This window comes from Phragmites australis, chromosome 12 (assembly GCF_958298935.1).
Source record: "Phragmites australis chromosome 12, lpPhrAust1.1, whole genome shotgun sequence".
NCBI lineage: Eukaryota > Viridiplantae > Streptophyta > Magnoliopsida > Poales > Poaceae > Phragmites > Phragmites australis.
Genome location: NC_084932.1, coordinates 26,879,041 through 26,897,776, shown reverse-complemented (window position 1 = coordinate 26,897,776; position 18,736 = coordinate 26,879,041). Strand labels below are relative to the sequence as shown.

Genomic DNA, 18,736 nt, shown 5'->3' with positions numbered 1-18,736 from the left:
ACATCAAACAACTCAAAGGAATACACTATTCCATTATTTTTTAAACACACTTCTTAATCTTCGGACGCCTGAAATCACATGTTCAATTTCAGACGACCGTATGAACGTCGGTGAGTTTAGAGGAGATGTTGGGATTTAGGTTTCGAAGCTTACCGGTGATTTCGGGGGTAAAAGGAGACTGAGGTGACGATCGGCAGTGGGCTATAGCGTGGCAATGGCGCCGTCGAAGCCACAGACGATAGGCATGCGGTGGGAAGCTCAAAAATAGATTAATTAGCAAGGGAGGAACGGTAACAGCGGAGAAGCCACCAAAAACGGTGAAAAAAGAGACAGAGCAGGGAAGCGAGTCACATGAAGCAAGCAGTCATAAGGAGTAGAGAAACAAAATAGCCGATACGAGAGGAAGAAAAAGATTGAACATTTGTCAGATGCAAACCGAACGGCTGACAACATCTATAAAAAAAAGAAAACATACAAATGAAGAATAACACGACCCTTTAAAAAAAATCAAACAACTCAACTCTCATAAGCGTCGTCCGTTCCCGATCGGACGGTCTTGGATGACCGAAACATGAATCAGTCGGACAAAAATATCCCCAATCCCCTTAAACCCCTTCCTCTCCACTGCCCCATCCACCACAGGCGGTCATGGCCTCCTCCCCGGCCTTCCACCTCCGCCACCCCCCTCGCCTCCGCCTCCTCCTCCTCTCCTCCAAGCCGCTCTCCACCTCCTCCCCCTTACCATGGCTCGCCGCCTGGTCCCACCCCCGCCAACGCCGCCGCCTCCGCGCGCTCGACCTCCGCCCGGAGCCCTCCCCCTCCTCCGACTCCGACGACGAGGAATCCGTCGGCACCAGCCGCTCCACGGGCCACTCCACCATGTCCCTCATCCTCCACCGCCTCCAGCGCGCGGGCTACTCCGTGGAGGAGCCCCAGGCCGCTCCCCCGCACCCGCCGCGGGGCTCCGTGGAGGACGTGTTCCGCGCGGACGACGGCGTGCTGCCCAACGTGCGCGGGGGGTTCGACGACGACGCGGGTCAGACGCTCGGGGACGCGCGGTTCCCGTGGGAGCGCCCGATGCCGCCTCCGGAGGCGGCGCCGCGGGCGGCGCGGTCGCCGACTTGGATGGCGGAGCTGACGCTGCCCGCCGCGGAGCTCAGGAGGCTCCGGCATGCGGCCATGAGGGTCAAGTCGAGGATCAAGGTGGGGGGCGCCGGGGTCACGCGGGAGGTCGTGGAGAAGATCAGGGAGAAGTGGAGGACGGAGGAGGTGGTCAGGGTCAAGGTCTCCGGCACGCCCGCGCTCAACATGCGCCTCTTCCACGAGATACTCGAGGTGCGTCGCGGATTCTGCCGGAATTGTGTTTGCGTAGCTTGCATTGATGTGTATAAACTAGAAAGCAACACCAGCTGCAACATGCGTCTGTTCCGAAGAATTCTTAAGTATTTCATGGCTTGTTAGCATTACATAGCTTTCATGTATGCCTAGGAGATGCATGATTACTGGGGTCGCAGCATTTCTTTTCGAGAATACCCAAGATGATTGCACACCTTTGTATTAAACGGCTATGCGTTTTGTTCCTTCCATCTTAGGTGTTTGCAGCTTTGTCAAATTGTCCATTAGTTGCCCCTGAGCTATACTATAGTGTACCAAATAGCTTGTAAATCCCAGTTGAGGGACAGGAGAAGGATGGACCGCATCTTCGAGTGTCTGCAATCTTTAAAGGATTGATGTTTATAATATTAATTATCAAGACTGTTGCTTCACTTATTATGGTTCTGTACTGTAGTATTGAGTGAAAAATGAGCACTCAGCATCCTATTGCTATTATTAAGCCTAGTTTAGAAAAGATACTACCAAAACTGCATCAAATGTTGATAATATCATGGAAAATTTAGATAAAAATAGTACACTATATGAATGACACACAGTTGATGAGTTTGGTGTAAAATCAGATCTGAAGAAGGCTACCATGCTTTTCCAATCTCTGTTGCCTCCTTTATAAATTGAGTTGTTTGCCAAAGAAAAACTGAATATAGAGGCTAGCTGACTGATTGTCAACTTAATTCTGTTCAAATATCTTGAAGTACTTGTCATCTGACATCTTATTTTCCTTTTTTGTCTGTTGTTGGTGGTGATTAGAGAAAAACAGGAGGTTTGGTAATATGGAGGTCAGGGACTTCTGTTTCTCTATACAAGGGAGTAGATTATGATGAACCTGAACCCACTAAGGGGATAAACAAGAATTCACAGGCTCTTGGTATGAAGTCCTCAATTAAAGGGTCTCTTAGTCCTTCCTTGCTACCTACTGAGAAAGCGAACAGCACACAAGATAGCAATGGAGCTTTAGTTTCGAATACTGGGAAAGATGAAATAGTTGAACAAGCACCAGAAATCAAATATGAAGATGAAATTGACAAGCTATTGGATGAACTTGGCCCAAGATACAGTGACTGGCCTGGAGCTAATCCACTACCAGTAGATGCAGATTTGCTTCCTGCAACTGTACCAGATTACAAACCCCCTTTCAGAGTTCTGCCATATGGCGTTCGGCCATCTCTTAGCCGAAGGGATACTACCAATTTACGCCGTCTTGCTCGGGGACTGCCTCCTCATTTCGCTCTTGGTACCTTCTCTGTTGCTTTAGTTAACTTTTAACTTTTATGAATGATTTTCCTATCTTGTAGTGATTTTTCCCTTATCGATATATGTTAGGACGAAGCAGACAACTCCAAGGTTTAGCAAATGCTATGGTCAAGTTGTGGGAGAAAAGTTCTATTGCTAAAGTTGCTTTGAAGAGAGGAGTACAGCTTACTACCAGTGAGAGGATGGCTGAAGATATCAAAGTAAGTATAAAAAGTTTCTCTTATTAGAAAATTTACAATTCACGAAACATATGCAGCTTCAGAGCTTAGATAATTAGCAACGGCACATTGTGGATTCATATGTGCAACTAAAGTGCTTCTAGTTTTTTCTTTCACAGCTGTCATACTCAACCCTTTGTGCACCCTGACGTTTGTATTTCATTTCTTAGCATTCCTATATGAATATCACATGCTATATGTGTACTCACTTGTGCTGCTGAGCAATGAAAAGTTTGACTGATTTTGCAAGAAGAGGAACCATAGATTGCTCCCATGTACTAAATTGATGACAGTCATGGTCCTCCATGGAATATGGAACCAAAGTATTAGTCTTTACATTTAGGTTCCGAGTCAGAGAACAATCTTTTTGGCCTAGAATGTTAGGACAATCCTTGTGAGTTACTGTTTGCAACAGTAACACGGTCACGGTATCGGAAGTACCTCGAGTACTGTATGAACAGCACGTCGGTTACTGTAGCAAACTGACGTATTGTATCTGCAGTAGACCGGTTGCTAGCCTATAAATATGGGGTGAACCCCTCCCCCCTTAAGGTGTGCTGTCTACTCCCGGATGGAAACTTGGGATGATCTTCATCCGATTAGAGGCTATCAGCAGCTATAGGCTTTTGAATGTTGGAATAAACATCAGAAGCTGCTGGCAGCAAGAAAAGTACCGAATGTGCTCTGTCGGATGGAAGCACCGAATGTGCTCCGTCGGATGGAAACACCGAATGTGCTTCATCTGATGTAATCCGTTAAAAGCTGTTAGCAGCTATAGGCTTTTAGGTGTTTGAATAAACATCAGAAGTTGCTGACAGAGAGAAAAATTTATGTGTTCAGTGTGTGCTCGCGTGTGTGTTCTATCAACCCACCTCTTGCAGGATCCGAGTCCAACATAGAAGACCCGGAGAAATGCCTTTTTGGTAATTAAATCATGTGATCCTACAATTTAATGTGTGCAGATGGCGCATAAAACTGAACTGTACATCTTAGTTGTATAAATAAAAACTACAGGTGCTACATCGCACATCTTCATCAAGGTCTGGCTCAAACTTGGCTTCGTGTGCGGCAGCATTGGAGTTGCTCTCTTTTGTTTGAATTGGAATATATTATTTAGGTAGTCCTGCATAACATATTCCTTTGTGTGTGTGTGGGGGGGGGGGGGTTGTTTTGCTTCTGTTTTTTTTCACCTTTCCATATCTTCTTATTTTTGGTTGGTCTTCTAGTGAACTAATGATTCAAAGCTATCATTGTTTTGGTCCACATCAGAAATTAACAGGTGGTGTAATGCTTTCAAGGAACAATGACTTTATAGTCTTCTATAGAGGGAAGGATTTCTTGTCCTCAGAACTTGCAGAGGTGCTGCTAGAGAGAGAAAGATTAGCAATGTCCCTACAAGACGAAGAGCAAGCGCGCCTAAATTCAGCGTCTTCTTTTTCTTCAAACAGTGAGGCATATGTACAGTCCACTGTAGCTGGTACTCTTGGAGAGACTCTTGAGGCTAACTCTAAATATGGAAATAAACTGGATGAGAATCATGTGGAGAAGATGACAAGAACTGTAGAAGCTGCAAGGCATGCTGACCTTGTAAGAAAGCTAGAGTGGAAGCTCTCACTTGTAAGTGACCGAGTTTGAATAGTCCGAGTTCACTTTTTTAGATGCTATCTTACCAGTGATCTATTTCTATAAACAAGATGGTGTTTTTCCGTCTATCATAGTTTCCAGATAAAATTATCACAATATGAAGCATGGACTGCACCCTAAACTCGAAACAAATTACTATATTACGATACTAATTCAATAATATTTGATAAGGCATTATATAACTTGAGAAGTGAGACCTTGTAGGGAAGTCAACCTAGTTCTCATACTTTTTTTTCTTTCTGCAAAGTGCAGATGCACAATTTTAGTGGCAGGCAACTGTATACATGCTCCAACTGAGCTAATGTGGTTTAAATGTTTTGCATGCATCATATGGAATGCACTGAAGATGCAAGTTATGCAGTTTGAACTGAACTTATTTCTCTTTATTTATGTACAGGCACAGAAAAAGATGGAGAAAGCTGAAAGGGTGCTAGGAAAAGTTGAGACAGCCCTGAAGCCAACTGAAGATACCAAGCCACCTGAAACAATAACAGATGAAGAGAGGTTCATGTTTCGGAAACTTGGTCTAAGGATGAAGGCGTTTCTGCTGCTTGGTACTTCATTCATTCTTTTTTATTTGTTGTGTTGGACCTTTGCACACTTTATAAGAAAAAGGCACGAGATGACCATGTCCCTATAAATTTGTCTCTTGCTATCTCAACTGTTTGTGTCTTCAACCATTCCTTTTTAATCTTAGTAGCGAAAGAACAAAAGATTGAGTTTTATAGATATAGCATACACTTATGGACATTTTAGGAGATGTAAAATATGTCTATTATCAACCTCCTGTAACATCAAATAGAAAGTACACTTCTGCATCCCTAATACATCAAATAGAAATTCGTTTCAAAAACTATCAAATAGAAAGGAACAGTCTCTAGCAACATTCTCAGGGTCATTCAGTCCCTTTCCATTCTATAGTGATGTCGAAGGTATTTGGATCTCAGTTATATTATTTCCTTGCGATTCCTTTCCTTTTCTTGGAAGGACCAGCATGCCTTATGTTCAAATCTGACCAGCTCTTTTACTCGCACGAAATATGGTCTCCTTAAACAGTTCCTATACCACATTTTAGCTTAATTTACTTTCTAAAGTTTTATTCTTCTCACCACTTTCAGGTAGAAGAGGAGTTTTTGATGGCACAATTGAAAATATGCACTTGCACTGGAAATACAGGGAACTGGTGAAGATTCTGGTGAAAGCAAAGTCTTTTGCAGACGTCAAGAGGATAGCATTGTCACTTGAAGCTGAAAGTGGCGGTATTTTAGTTTCTGTGGACAAAGTCTCCAAAGGTTATGCCATTGTTGTGTTTCGTGGGAAGAACTACAGGCGTCCGTCTACACTCAGACCAAAAAATCTCTTATCAAAGCGGAAGGCTCTAGCTAGATCCATTGAACTCCAGAGACATCAGGTACTGTTTTGTTTTTGCCAGTGTTTACTCAAAATCCAACTTGTGTCAGGTGCTAAAAAAGAAAGGAACAAGTTCAGTTTTAATTGACATCGGTCATCAGGGAAGCAAATTTTCACTTATACCATTCCTTGTAACTCTGCGACAGGCCCTCAGTCGTCATGTTGCAAAGTTAAACAAAAAAGCGGAACAGCTTAAAGCAGAACTGGTACGCATGGCAGCCAACCGATTTACTCGAAACAAAAGATTTGTTATGCTAGATACATGCCATGATGCCATGCTATACCTTGATTCTTTTTCAGGTTCAGATGGAAGCCGTGAAAGACCAAGGAGACGAGGAGTTGTACGCCAAACTAGATTCTGCGTATTCGAGTGACGAGGAAGACGTGGAGGTGAGTATCGTGCTGGATCCATGGCCATGCTCGAGCCCGACTCAACGGTGAACGGACCGTTACTGATGGATTTTTTTGTTACTGTTCGCGGTTTTGCCGTGTAGGATGAGGACGATGAGGCCTACCTCAAGAGGTTTGACAATGTGGTTGCTGGTGGCACCGCTGAGGATGGAACCTCCCTTGATGGCAGCAACTCCTTGTATGATGAGGATGGTGATTACTCTGAAGAAGATGATGCTAACGATTACGCTGAAGAGGACGATGGCAGCGACGGCGATGAAGATGAGGCGAGAACCAGAACTTCCGACGCTGATTTCCACGGCGAAATAGATCTAGATCTTTCTGGTAGAGAAAATTACAAGTTAGAAGACAGTGACCCGGACGGAAATGGAAGTGGAAAGTGTAACGAGGCAAGTGACAATAGAAGCTCGTACAGTGAGCTGCCATCTGAACTCTTGTAGCTAGAAGCTCTGTAGTCTGTACCGTACAGCGAGTAACAAATGATGAGAGCACCAATCGTTTGATCTTGGTCTTGCAGTTAGAACTTCCAATGGAACGTGGCAGGATATGGTTGGCTCTCTTCATGCTGTTTGCCGTTCTCTGTTGCAGCGGATCCGGCGGGGTGGTGCCCTGCCACGCGTGCGGATGCTCTGCGGCTCGTCAGCTCACAGGCGGATGCTCTGCTCTGTGGCGCATCGCCTGACGTCCTCGTACTCCGGCCCACCGCGTCGGGAGCACGAGTAAATAAATCCGAGCACCTCTGTATTCCGACCACAGCGCTCGATCCGATGTGTGAAATTGCAAGCTGTGCCCCGCACGACGCATCCCCCGGAAAATGCTCTGCCCTCAGGACACGCCGTACGCAATCTTCCGGCCAGGGATTCTGCCTCTGGAGCACAGCGCTCGATCCTATGTGTGATTTTTTTTTTTCACCCTAGTGCTGGTGCATCATACAAACTACATCTAGTTCTGCCTCTGCTTCTGGCCGGAATAGAGTAAAATTGCCAGATTCGTGCCAGTTCAAGTACACTGTGCCAGTTCAAGTACACTGTGCGAAGACATCTCCTAGCCCTAGCTTTTCAGAACCTGCGTGTAACAGAGGAATAGAAAGTAGAGGATCGGAATCCAAAGAAAAGGCTTGAAAGAGGTGTTTGAAACACAGGAATCGGAAAACATGTGCACACTGTTCACTGTGCAACAAAGTCCTTATCCTCTGCTCCTGAGAGGAATGATACATATATACGTGAATACGTTAAGTGAGGCTATGTTTTTAATTTTATCTAGACATGTGCTAGGACGCACTCACGTGAATATGTGTGAGGGTGGCGTGAGTTAGAGGAGGCCACGACAGCGGGTTGCTTGGGAGGGTAGCGCAATGCGAGCGAGCCAACCAAAGGACAACGGCGTCGGCAATCCGATTCAGTCTAGTGGCTTCTTTCAGCTTCCCCCACCATGACCAGGTCTCCATTTCCTCTCTCCCTTGCCTCGGACTGGATGTTTAGATTCATGCATTTTGTGGAAGAAAATAATATATGAGGACTCAAAAAACAGCCGGCTAGGTGCAAGATGTTTGCGTCTTATCTCTAGTAAACCCGTGATTTGGTTTTGAGAGGTGTCATATTCCTTTCAAATAGAGGTGAAAATGGTGATAGGGATCCAAGCGACCAATGATCGCTTCGTAAAATGAGAAATAGGAAAATTGAAGTAAAAAATCATAGGAAACAATAATGGAAATGTGAGAGCATATTTTGGATCAAATAAATTGTAGGTATACCACATTTACATGATTTTTTTTGTTTTTTGGCCAAAATTTCAAACAGTCAGGGCCCACATGCTAGTTAGCCAACGGAGCACTGAGCCCATGAGTAGTCGCTTTGTATGAAAAAATGTGGTTATGGTGAACGAATTGTAAGTTGCATAGTGTGAGCGAATATTTGTGGTATGTACTTAATAATCATACTTAGTTGAACGCACCAAGCTATGGAATGGACCTATACTTGTACAGTTTGGTGTTTCCGATGTAAATTATCATGCTTAATAATCATACTGTTTTCGATATTACAGTTTCCATTTCATGTTTAATAATCATACTGTTTCCGATATTATAGTTTTCATTTCATTTTTGTTTCCAGCTTTATCGTTTTCGAGAAGAAGAAAAAATGTGGTCTAGGAAATGATACTAGCAATTCCCTATGGTTTTCACCCTTACTCTCAAATTCGTCCTCTCCGAATTTTATTTCTCTAACCCATCGATGCTCCTTTTCCCCATATGTTCTCCTCTCTTTGGATGGAAGTTATACTGGATTCTTCGACCATAGCGCCGCCGCCGCCGCTCAACATCCTCACCTGCAATCTGGTCACCACTTCGATCGTGGATTTCAGCAGGAGCATGGAGACTGGAAGTCCTCTGGCCCCAGTAGTTGTAGTGCCTCCTATCGTAAAAGAAACTATCCTTCATTTGTGTTGTTCTCAATTTTTCTGCAAGGCTGACTAGCTAGATTGGCCTGCGTTGTATTGAACTTTGTTCATCCTTGCACTCCGGTCAGCCACGAAACTGAGCAAAAACACCATTAAACTTTAGACCTATGATTAAGGTTTGTGTAAGAGGAAGGAATCGGAAAACCTCAGGTTCCATTGATCTCTGAGTACAGTTCATATACAACTGCCGAAGCAGTGGTCACCGATCGTGAGGATCATGGTCAGCTACATGCCTAGAAGTTAGGATCGCGTAGGATTACAGTTGTGAGCCGTTGACTCAGGAGACGCCTATCCTATCTATCATGACCAGGTCGCTGACACCCCCCCGCAGTTTGAGCTTCGGTCGATCGAATGCACAGACTGTCTCTGAATTCTTGGAACAATGGCGTTGGTAATCCCTTCGTCATGATGTCTGCAAACTGATGGCGGCCAGGGACCTGCAGAACGCGAAATTGACCAAGGGCTACCTTTTCTCGGACGAAGTGAACATCAAGCTCGACGTGCTTAGTTCGACGATGATGGATCGGGTTCTCGGACATGTAGACCGCAGAGATATTGTCGCAGTAGATCACTGTGGCCTTGTCCACCTTGACATGGAGCTCCTGAAGCAGATTACGAAGCCAGCAGCATTCTGCAGTTGCATTAGCAACTGCTCTGTATTCCGCTTCAGCGCTTGATCTTGACACAGTTATCTGCCTCTTGGAAGACCAGGAAACCAGCGAGTTGCCCAGGAACACACAGTAGCCGGAGGTGGAGCGTCGTGTGTTCAGGCAACCAGCCCAGTTCGCGTCAGAATAAGCCTTTAGCTCGGTAGAGGAGGATGCCGAGATGTTGATGCCGTGGTCGATTGTGCCGCGGAGATAGCACAGAATCCGCTTGACAAGATTCCAGTGGGTGTCCGTGGGCGAATGCATATGCAGACAGGCTTGGTTAACCGCATAGGCAATGTCGGGGCGCGTTAGCGTCAAGTACTGGAGAGCACCCGTGATGCTGCGGTAGAACGTGCCATCTTGCGTCGGCGCGCCGTCATGAACTGACAGCTTGGACTTGGTGTCGACGGGTGTGGAGGCCGGCTTGCAATTTGCCATGCCCGCATGTTCCAGAATCTCCTCCGTGTACTGTGCCTGCGTCAGGAAGAAGCCACGGGCGTCGCGTCGCACCTGAACGCCAAGGAAGAACCTTAGGGTACCGAGGTCCTTGATGGCGAACTCGCGGCGCAGTTGCTCGACGATGTGCTGCAGCAATGCCGACGAAGACGTTGTGAGGATGATGTCGTCGACGTAGACCAGGATGTAGGCAACATCCGAACCCCTCTGGAAGATGAAGAGCGAGGAGTCGGAGCTTGCAGTGGCGAAGCCGATGGAGTGGAGATGGGCACCGAGGCGCTGGAACCACGCGCGCGGTGCCTATTTCAGTCCATAGAGGGACTTGATCAGCAGGCAGACGTGGTCCGGGTGGGTCGCATCGACGAACCCAGCCGGCTGGTGACAATAGACCCGTTCCGCCAGATTGCCGTGGAGGAACGCGTTTTTGACGTCGAGCTGGTGCACAGGCCATCGGCACGTCGCAGCAAGGTGCAGGACCGTGCGGATGGTGCCCGGCTTGACCACCGGGGAGAAGGTCTGGTTGAAGTCGATGCCGGCGCGCTGGGAGAATCCACGGACAACCCACCGTGCTTTGCGGTGTTCCAGCGAGCCATCCGGGTTGAGCTTGTTCTTGAAAAGCCACTTGCCGGTGATGACGTTGGTGTAGGGTGGCCGAGGTACAAGTGTCCACGTCTCATTGGACTGTAGCGCGTCGAATTCCTCTTGCATCGCGGCGTGCCAATCGGGATCCCGAAGCGCAGCACAAACTGTTGTTGGCGGCGCTGTCGGTGTTGGCGTTACCGCGACATGCACATACTTCGGGTTGGGCAGATGAATTCCCACGCGCGCCCGCGTGACCATCGGGTGGCGCGGCGCATCCGGGGCGCCCGTAGGAGCCGCATTCGACGTCGTGGCCGCGCCCGTAGGAGGCGTGCGCGACGTGTTGGCCTCAGCCGGAGGATGCGTGCGCGACGTCGTGGCAGTAAGCGGTGTGGTCGAGGTTGGCGCTGGCGATGACGGCGGAGGAGAGGCCGGCGTCGAAGGAGCCATAGGTGTGCCTGGCGCTTGTGTCGCGGGAGACGTCCCGACAGGAACTGCAGCACGGCGTGGGGCATGCGGAGTGCGCGGACGACGTGCTGAAGGCACCGGCAGCACATCGCCGAGGCACGGCGCGCACCGGTGTAGATCTGTTGACGTCGACGGCACCACCTGCGCAAAGGGAAAACACTGCTCGTCGAAGTAGACGTGCCGTGAGATTATGACACGTTTGGTGGATAGATCATAGCACTTGTAGCCACGATGGTCCGCCGGGTAGCCCAGAAAGACGCAGCGGACAGAGCGGGGCGCAAGCTTGTGCACAGCAGTGGAAGCAGTGTTTGGGTAGCAAAGACACCCAAATACTCGCAAGTGCTGATAATCCGGAGGTGTGCCAAACAGGAGGGCAAACGGCGTGGCATTGTCGCGGGGGCGGCATGGCCGATGATTAAGCAAGTAGGTAGACGTGAGAAGAGCATCAGGCCAGAATGATGGTGGGATGGATGCCTGAAAGAGGAGAGCGCGAACGCCATCATTGATCGTGCGAAGGACGCGTTCAGCGCGCCCGTTCTGCTGCGATGTGTAGGGGCATGTCAAGCGGAGGGCAATGCCGTGGGTGGCAAAGAACGCGCGGTTGGCCGAGTTATTGAACTCTCTGCCATTGTCAGTTTGGAGACACATGACCGGAAGCTGAAAACTGTGTACGAACAAAAACATGGAACGAGATCAGAGTTGGCAGAACATCTGATTTGTGTCGCAAAGGAAAAGTCCATACAAAGTGAGAGTAATCATCGAGAAGAACAAGATAGTATTTGAAACCAGAATTACTCACAACCGGCGAGGTCCAAACATCACAATGTAAAAGTTGAAAAGGAATTGAAGATACATTATGAGAATCACTAAATGGCAGCCTGACATGCTTGCCAAGACGACAGGCATGGCAGGTATGGGCGCTGGATTTGGAGCAGGAGAAGCCAATGTAACGAGAGAGGCGCTGGAGCGTGGCCTGGCCAGGGTGACCAAGTCAGGCGTGCCAGAGCAGCATGTCTGCTGATGCGAGGAAGGCCTGTGAGAACGGCGGGGCACCTGGCCGAGGACGCAGGGGGTACAGATCGCCTGAAGAATCACAGCGGAGGAGTACCGTCCTGGTTCGAAGATCCTTAACAGAAAAACCCCAAGGATCAAATTCGACAGAAACAAAATTGTCACGAGTTAGAGCGCGAACAGAGATCAAATTCTTGACTAATTGAGGAGCAATCAAGACATTTTGCAGGTGCAAAGGAGAAGAATTGGTAGGGGGAGTAGTGCTGCCAGTGCACTGCACAGACAAGGTGTGCCCATTGCCGACAACAATTTGATGAGGAACAGTAGAAGGAGAGTGAGTGGCAAGAATACCAGGATGTGAGGCCATGTGAGAAGTGGCTCCAGTGTCCAAGAACCAGTCGTCACCGCCGCTGTTGGAGTTGATAGACATGTTGTTGAAGGCGGAGTAGAACGCCGGTGGAATAGTCGACGCGGATCCGGAGTAGGGAGCCACATCGTGCTGAGGAGGCGGCGCGGTCAGGGCAGTCATGGCCTGAGGCGGCTGGACGCCCGGGCGGGATCCGAGGATGTTGGGGCGCCACGCGTTCAGGGGCCACACCCGAACCACGCCTTGCCACGGGTTGTACAGCGACGCCCACTGAGGAGGCTGGACGGCGTTGGCGGTGTGGGAGGTGGTGTTGCCGCCGGGCACGGGTGGACGTCCGCGGGCGTCGGACTTGGGTTTTTTGCAGCGGTCGCCATCGCCACCGCCACCACCAGGGGCTGCCTGCTGTGGAGGATGAGTCGGAGCAGCGAGCTTGGGTGGGGTCGAGGTGGTTCCAGCCGCCAGGAGCGCCGTCTATGCCTCCATCTGCAAGGAGTGGCGGATCCGATTTTCCTCCTGCACCAGGTAAGACCGCGTGTACAGGAACGTCGGCGGCGGCGTCATGGTGGAGAGGACGGCGATGGCCTGACTGAACTTGTTGTTCAGGCCGCGCAAGGTGTTGATGACGAGCGCCGGATCAGAGACGGCGGCGCCACAGTCGTAGAGGGTGTCGGCGAGACGCTTGAGGCAGCCGCAGTACTCAGTCACGGACATGTCGCCTTGGAAGAGGTTGTGGAACTCCTGCTGCACATAGATGGCACGCTGCAGGCTGTTGTCGAGAAACTGGCCTGTGATCGCCGTCCATGCAGCGTAGGCAGTGCTGCGTGGCTTGTAGACGTCGTTCCATATCTCCTTGGAGATGGTGGAGTAGAGCCAGGAGACGATGCAAGAATCAATTTGGAGCCATTTCGGATCGTCAAACATGGCGGCGGCATCGACCGTGCCGTCGACATGATTGACAAGCCCGAATTTCTTGAACGTGAGGTCGAAGAAGGAGCGCCATTGACGGAAGTTGCCGTCATCCGCAGACAACGTGACGGGAACGTGGCTGTGGATGTTGAGAACTAGCGTGGAGGCTGGGGGTGGAGCAGGATCAACGGCCAAGGCGAATGGGTTGGTGGAGGAGGAGGATCCTTTCGGGCTCGCCATGGCCGGATGCAGCGGAAGAAGGAGGTCGGATCAGGAAGATCGCTGATACCATGTAAGAGGAAGGAATCGGAAAACCTCAGGTTCCATTGATCTCTGAGTACAGTTCATATACAACTGCCGAAGCAGTGGTGACCGATCGTGAGGATCGTGGTCAGCTACATGCCTAGAAGTTAGGATCGCGTAGGATTACAGTTGTGAGCCGTTGACTCAAGAGACGCCTATCCTATCTATCATGACCAGGTCGCTGACAGTTTGTACTTAGCCAGTCCAAGGCCTAATGAACCAATACTTCACTTGACCCCAGATGATGATGAAAGGGACAAGATAAGCCCCTGGATCCAAGCGAAGTGGGTTGCACGTGACCATGACCAAGCCCAGTTTCTTGTTTGCAAGGGAAAGAAAAAGGTCCAGTTCCTTATAATTCCTTAGAAAAAAGATACCCGTCCGTTTACGATAACTGATAACCATGGGTGAAGCCAGACCAAAATGTGTACCATGATGGGTACACGTATGGTTACTGTTTACAAATTTACTGTTCATTATAGCTATATTTAGTATCAATTTTGAATGAGACCGCCTCCCACAATGTGGCTACGCCACTGCTCACAACTTAATTTAATTTTTACTATTTATATTTGACTAATGGTAACCTTGAAACATCTAGTAAATTAGAATAGTTAAAGTTTTACTGGACTTACCATCAAAAGTACTTCAAAATTACATTGTTTGCTCGTGTATTCGTGAGAAAATGTAATAGTCAAACTTTAAACAATAAAGTCAAAATGGTCTAATTATCAGTAAACGCGAGGGGGGGGGGGGGGAGGGTTAAAAGACCGGTGAGTTCCATTTGATCTCTCCGGTTTTTGCCGCTCAAGGTAAGATATGGGAAATTTTCGTGACAAAAATCCTATTTGACTCGTAGTAAAAACTCTCTCTTTAAGAGATACTCTCTTCGTTTTTCAATACTTATCATTTTTGACAAACACGCATATCAAAACATATCAAAGATAATACAAAATTTAAATATGAAATGACAAAAATATCCTTAAAAACTAGCTAAAATATTCTAGAACCTACCGTAAATAAGTAAGTGGAAAAGAGATATTTTATAGGAATAAAATTAAAAATTACGTATAAAAAATGAGAAGTGATAAATATTTAAAAATAAATAAAATAGTCAAAAGTGACTGGTATTGAAAAATGGAGAACCAGTGGACCCCACTGGCAGAATGAAGCAGGACAAGCATGATTGCTCCTGCAATGAAACTGGAAACTCATCGCCATTCCAACATTAATTGTTTAACCTATCAGGCTCTTTCTCTTGCCGGTTCGTCAAAAAAAAAAGAATTTCCAGACCTCCCGACGAAAGGCAAACGCCTCCCGCACCCGGATCGGAACGCCCTATGTCCGGCTGCCAGCGGACCCTCCCTCTTCTCCCAGGACCCACACGTCAGCGAGACGAGACCACGCCCCCATGTTCCCACGAGCACCACCGCGCCGCGCGCCCCCTCCTTCCAGCCTCCACTCCACCTGCGCTTTCACACTCGACTCGCACCAGGAGCGCGCTGCTCGTAACAGCCGTAGGCGAGGACCCGGCGCCGAATTCGGTTGCCGGCGCGGCTCTGCGGGCGCCGCGTGGCGCTGTCGGCGGCGATGAGGGTGGGCGGCGGGAGGGAGGCGGCGTCGGCGCTCGCGCTCGCGCTGCGGGTGCTGCTGATCGCGACCGCCTGCGGCCTCGTCTTCGCGCTCCTCAACCTCCCCTCCGACGGCCGCGCCCCCTCCCCCGGTCCCGGTGAGTCCAGTGATTAGCCTCCCGTTGTGGAAGCCCGCGCTTTCGTGCTTAAAAACTGGCGCCTAATCCGATAGGCGCTGTGGGATTAGTGGCGTTTTTTGGTGAGCACGCTGATAGCGACGGCGCCGTGTGATTGGGGTTTTTGCTCTGCTTGCAGGTGGGGAGCGGGAGCGGGAGCGGGAGCGCGCGGGTGGGGGAGGGACCCGGTTGTCGGTGGAGCAGGTGAGCCGTCCCGATCCTGATTCCATTTTAGTTCACTTCCGTTTTGGCAAATCCGATTTCGGTTGGTTTCGCTTTTTTCGAATGTGAATTCGGTGCTTGTTTCCGCAGGGGCAGATTCGAGAGGTCAGGAGACTGAACGTCGTCGCCGAAGAGGTAATTTCTCTGCAAATTTGCGGTGTCTGTCTGTTTGGTTTCATAACTGCGTATGGAAGATTGTGTGGTTTTCTCTCTCTTGAAAACAGGTTTTTGTTTGATTTTGGTCCCTGCAAGTAGTTTTGTTGGATGTCGTTATAGAGTGCAAATGTTTAGTAGTAGTTGTTTGTTCAAGTCATAACTTAGAAGATGCTAATGTCGGTCATTTTTTTCTGCAGATAGACGTGCAAACTGATGAAATTGCTGCAGAAGAAGATGAAAGAATATCTAAATCACCTCCAGGCACTAAAGAGAAGATATGGATGATGCAAGATCAGCTAATTATGGCCAAGGCTTACTTGCATTTCGCTTCTTTGCATGGCAATGCACATTTAGTTCGAGAGCTGAAATTGAGGATGAAAGAGATTGAAAGGGCAATAAGTCACTCCAGTGGGGGTTCTCATGTACCTGGCAGGTAAGATTTTTGACAATTCTTGTTAAAGTAGTCCTGTTTAATCATGCAATTGTTTCATAAAAAACCAATTTTATGACTGAAAGTCTGAAACAAAAAAAAAAAAAAACCGCCATACAGTGCATTGCAGAAAATCAAGGCAATGGAAATGACCTTATCCAAAGCTCAGAGGAGCTACCCACGTTGCTCTCAGATGACATCAAAGCTACGTGCAATGACGCATAACAGTGAAGAATTGGTCAGAGCGCATCGAAGTGAATCTTCATTCCTTGAGCAGGTTGCTGTGAGGACATTACCCAAAGGCCATCACTGCCTAGCAATGCGACTTACCACAGAATACTTTTTGTTAGATCCTAAGGAACGTGAGTTCCCTAAAAGATACAGCAAGCAGATGGATAGCTTTTATCATTATGCAGTATTCTCTGACAGTGTGCTTGCAAGTGCAGTGGTTGTCAACTCTACAATTGCTGTGTCAAAGGTATGACCTTAGATTCGTCAAGCACTAATACTTTACATACTTTTCTTGGAGTTACATACCTATAGTATGCTTTGTAGTTGCAAACGTGTAGACAGGTGCTTTTTTTGTATGCGCATTTCTGCATGTCTATATTTATTTTATCTTTGTGTTTCTATAACTACGAGGGACACATTTGATAGTTTGTTTATCCTTTAATGATCTTATTATTCATGTGGTATGATGAACATGTACATGCAAGCAATACGGAACCAAGGACTGCACCATGATTTTTTTGGTGTAATGTGTTCAGTGGGTTTAATTCATGTCTAAAATGTTCTTTTGATTTGTCTTATTATCTTTTTCTTTTTTTGAAAAGAATTTGTCTTATTTTCTATAGCAGGATCCCAGAATGATGATGTTTCATATTGTAACTGATGCATTGAATTATCCTGCAATGACGATGTGGTTTCTGACAAACCCACCAACCCCAGCAACAATCCAAATTGGAAGCCTGGAGGATTTGAAATGGTTGCCTGGTGATTTCAATTCTAGATTTAAGCAGAAGGGAATTCACGATCTAAGATACACTTCTGCACTTAACCACTTGCGCTTTTATTTGCCGGATGTGTTCCCTTCTTTGAGCAAGGTTCTGCTCTTGGACCATGATGTTGTAATCCAAAAAGACCTGAGTGGATTGTGGGACATCGATATGAAGGGTAAAGTAATTGGTGCTGTTGAGACATGCAATTCTGGCGACAGTTATCATCGATTGGATAGTCTTGTTGATTTTTCTAATCCAAGTATCTTCAACAAATTTGATGCAAAGGCTTGTGTATTTGCATTTGGGATGAACATATTTAACCTCAAGGAATGGCGCAAACAGGGTTTAACTGTGACTTACCATAAATGGTTTCAGGCGGTAAGTGGAAAATATCTTGCTTATTGAATTATTTTGAAGGAGCAACAGCTTTTTATTTCAAGTATTTCTACACCATTTTGATCAATATTGTTTATCAGTACCGTGTATCTCTTTGATTTCCAATTTTCAGGGCAAAAGGCGGAGGTTATGGAAGGCGGGAAGCTTGCCACTGGGCCAGCTTGTCTTCTACAATCAAACAGCGCCTCTTGATCACCGATGGCATGTTCTAGGTCTTGGCCATGACATTAGCATAGGTAGAGATGAGCTTGAAAGCGCCTCCGTCATCCACTACAGTGGGAAACTCAAACCCTGGCTAGAAATCTCCATCCCAAAGTACAGAGACTACTGGAACAGGTACCTTAACTATGATAACCCGTACTTGCAGCAGTGCAATATCCACTGATAGAGGCAATGGGGGCAACAAGACTCGCACGAGGGCTCATGGATACACAGTTTTGCTATGTAGTACTCCGTACTTAGTAAGCTGATCTTATTCGTTTTTGGGCATCTGTTACTGGATGTCCTATTCTGTATTAGGGTATGCACTTTAACCACTTGTTCACAATCTGTGCAAAATGTACGAAATAACAAAATCGAATAAAAAAGGGCTATAATTTTACTAATGATACCAAAGTTTTGAACAAGCTGCTGACAGTGTCAATAGAGGATTGTTCTCCTCTTCTGCATGTTGCCAAGGTTGAGTTGAGACATTGGTGCCCAAGATTGGTGTTTACTTTCCTGGATATTATTTTTTTAATCTTTTTTTACGAAGAAGATATTACTATTATCATTTAGAAAAACATGGAACGGTGCTGACATTGCCTTAGCTTTTTCCTTTTTTTCTTTTTAATCAAATGTTTGTAGAGTACACTGAATGGGTCTGTACTGTAGATATTTTTGTGGAGTGAAAATCTGAAAGTATGTTGCGTAGCTACAATGACATCTCCTTTTTTTTTTAATCTTTTGTTTCGTTTTCTCTTTGAGTCGAATGAGCAATCATTCATTTCTATTTGAATAGTGGTTCAATATCATGGTCGAAATTATACAGGATATAATAGAATGGTCAAAATTATACAGGCACAGTAAATTTTCGGAATGAGTAGCTGAGATTTTTTTTCTTTGAAACGACGGCATGAGCTTTGCCGATTTTATATTAGAAAAAGAGAGTTGATCCAATTTATGAGGTAAACCAGACCCGAAAATCATACAACTACACAAGACGCACAAACGACCACTTGTACACTACAATTGACAGAATCTATCGTAGGTTATTGTTGCC

General features: G+C 47.1%; 3 protein-coding genes across 3 annotated transcripts; 2 read left to right on the top strand and 1 right to left on the bottom strand.

Moving 5' to 3' along the window:
* Positions 1 to 633: 633 nt before the first annotated feature.
* Positions 634 to 6,835, top strand: LOC133886725 (CRM-domain containing factor CFM3, chloroplastic/mitochondrial-like; the record flags this gene model as incomplete). Its single annotated transcript, XM_062326518.1, has 9 exons — positions 634 to 1,335; positions 2,143 to 2,626; positions 2,716 to 2,846; positions 4,134 to 4,481; positions 4,906 to 5,062; positions 5,627 to 5,919; positions 6,065 to 6,124; positions 6,219 to 6,308; positions 6,413 to 6,835. Coding segments are annotated over 9 exons (2,622 nt in total), but the record flags the coding sequence as incomplete, so codon positions are not given.
* A 2,015-nt stretch (positions 6,836 to 8,850) lies between these two features.
* LOC133886458 (uncharacterized mitochondrial protein AtMg00810-like) lies at positions 8,851 to 10,600 on the bottom strand. The gene is made up of 3 exons (XM_062326158.1): positions 10,283 to 10,600; positions 9,254 to 10,192; positions 8,851 to 8,862 (listed from the first exon to the last, which is right to left on the bottom strand). Exons 1-3 carry the CDS (start codon positions 10,598 to 10,600, stop codon positions 8,851 to 8,853), a joined length of 1,269 nt encoding a protein of 422 aa, XP_062182142.1.
* Positions 10,601 to 14,854: 4,254 nt separating this feature from the next.
* LOC133886030 (probable galacturonosyltransferase 4) lies at positions 14,855 to 18,080 on the top strand. The gene is made up of 7 exons (XM_062325747.1): positions 14,855 to 15,255; positions 15,413 to 15,477; positions 15,586 to 15,630; positions 15,849 to 16,084; positions 16,202 to 16,559; positions 16,939 to 17,457; positions 17,588 to 18,080. Exons 1-7 carry the CDS (start codon positions 15,117 to 15,119, stop codon positions 17,858 to 17,860), a joined length of 1,635 nt encoding a protein of 544 aa, XP_062181731.1. The 5' UTR covers positions 14,855 to 15,116; the 3' UTR covers positions 17,861 to 18,080.
* Positions 18,081 to 18,736: the final 656 nt, after the last annotated feature.

Coding starts and splice junctions, on each gene's coding strand:
- LOC133886030 (XM_062325747.1), top strand. CDS start 15,117: ATGAGGGTGGGCGGCGGGAGGGAGGCGGCGTCGGCGCTCGCGCTCGCG. Junction 15,256..15,412: donor CGCCCCCTCCCCCGGTCCCG/GTGAGTCCAGTG, acceptor CTCTGCTTGCAG/GTGGGGAGCGGGAGCGGGAG. Junction 16,560..16,938: donor CTACAATTGCTGTGTCAAAG/GTATGACCTTAG, acceptor TTTCTATAGCAG/GATCCCAGAATGATGATGTT.
- LOC133886458 (XM_062326158.1), bottom strand. CDS start 10,600: ATGCAAGAGGAATTCGACGCGCTACAGTCCAATGAGACGTGGACACTT. Junction 10,193..10,282: donor ACGGCAATCTGGCGGAACGG/GTCTATTGTCAC, acceptor GGACTGAAATAG/GCACCGCGCGCGTGGTTCCA.